Raw genomic sequence first — 1,784 nt, 5'->3', positions numbered from 1 at the left:
AGTTTATTTATTTATTTATTTATTTATTTATTTATTTATTTATTTATTTTTGCTTTTGTGACCCCCCAGTTGGCCTGGAACTCACTATGTAGCCTACGCTGACTTGGATTTCGTAGAGATCTCCCTGCCTCTGCCTCCCAAGTGCTGAGATTAAAGGCGTGCACCATCACTCTTGACTTAGTTTATGCTTTTTTTATGCTACACTACAGGATAGAGATCCAACTATTGTTAACGGTATGTTTGACACACGCTGTTTACATTTTAACCACACACTCAGCCAGAAAGGGACATCAGATAGCCCTCAGTTTTGGGAACAGTGCTGCAATGAACTTCTTTTTTTTTAAAAAAATTATTTATTATTTTAATTTTATGTGTATGAGTGTATTGCTTGCATGTACTTAAGCATACCCATGTTGTGCAATGCCCATGGAAGTCAGAGGAGGGCATCAGATCCCCTGGAACTGGAGATATGGATGGTTGTTAGTCCACATGTGGATGCTGGGAATTGAACCTGGGTCCTCTGCAAGAACAGCCCGTGCTCTTAAGTGCTGAGCCATCTCTCCAGTCCCTGCAATGACCATCTCACACAGTGAGAACCCCTATGCCTCACCACTTGCTGGACACATGGCATGCAGCATACATTGGATTTCATTTGCCAGGGTTGTGAGTGTCCAGAAGTTTCTCTGGTCTCAGGACTTTTGTATACACAGATGTCAGTCTAGCATAGTCATCTCCTGAGCTCATAAAGCCTTTCTGCTATCCCAATCTTGTAGTAATCCCTGCAATTCTCTCTCCAGGTTTCTCTCTCTCATTTTTATTTAGGCTTATTGCATCATAGTACTTTTCACACTTTGAAATGACCAGTTATCACCTATTTTTTTTTTTTAATCCCTTTTCTCTCCACAAGAGCAGTGGATGCTGTCCTGTCCTGTCAATAAGCATCTAGCACAGCTCTAGCATATGGTAGGCTGGCAACAATCGCTGAATATTTGAATGAAGTGTGAATACATAGTGTTATGATATCCATGTGTTTAAATCTCTACAGTTAGAAAACATAGTGGGAAGACAGGTAGCGAAGGCTCTCGGAGAGGGGCGTGGTGGCGCATGCCTTTAGTCCCAGCATTTGAGAAGCAGAGACAGGCGGATCTCTGTGAGTTCGAGGCCAGCTGGGGCTTACAGGGAGACCCTGGAGAGAGAGAGGGAGGGAAGGAGGGAAGGACGGAGGGAGGGAGGGAGGGAGGGACGGAGGGAGAGAGGGAGGGAGGGAGGGAGGGAGGGAGGCTCTTGGAGAGACCTAATGCTGAGTAGGGGAGGTACATGGTTGTAATCACAGCATTGAGGGATGCTGAGGCAGACTGAGTTCCAGGGCAGCCTTGGCTATAGAGTGAGACTCTGACTCAAAACAACAATAACACCCCCCACCCCTAAACCAAAATCAAGCCCCAATGTGAGGCGGGCAGCCAGCAGAGGGCGCTCGGTGCACGCACACTGGGAAAGTGAAACTACATTTCCCAGCACCCCCTGCGCCTCCATCACATTTCCGGAATCCACCTGCAAGATGGCGGCTTCTGAGGCGTGTGATTCCCCGACAGAAGCGCCCCAGACTGCTGCGGAAGAGGAGGAAACGAAAACATTTAAAGATCTGGTGAGAATGGGTGATGCCGGCATCTGTTTTGTTCTGCAGGGGTTAGGCTCTCCCTGGGCCTGGGTACCTTGGGTCCCGGCCTGTGTAAACGCATCGGGGTCTAGACCCGGCTGTCTTCAGACCGTCAGAAAGTCCGGCT

The 1,784-nt window shown here is 47.7% G+C and overlaps 1 protein-coding gene across 1 annotated transcript in view; it reads left to right on the top strand.

Annotated features, from left to right (window-relative positions):
- Positions 1-1,511: 1,511 nt before the first annotated feature.
- Positions 1,512-1,784, top strand: part of Ddx47 (DEAD-box helicase 47) — a 17,512-nt gene continuing 17,239 nt past the window's right edge. The window contains exon 1 of the mRNA XM_008837477.3: positions 1,512-1,645. Within this exon, the coding sequence (XP_008835699.1) occupies positions 1,559-1,645 (87 nt within the window). The 5' untranslated portion in view covers positions 1,512-1,558. The remainder of the gene's footprint in view (positions 1,646-1,784) is intronic.

This window comes from Nannospalax galili, unplaced genomic scaffold (genome assembly GCF_000622305.1).
Source record: "Nannospalax galili isolate Female #2095 unplaced genomic scaffold, S.galili_v1.0 scaffold210, whole genome shotgun sequence".
Classification (NCBI taxonomy): Eukaryota; Metazoa; Chordata; class Mammalia; order Rodentia; family Spalacidae; genus Nannospalax; species Nannospalax galili.
This window is presented reverse-complemented; position numbering and strand designations above follow the sequence as displayed.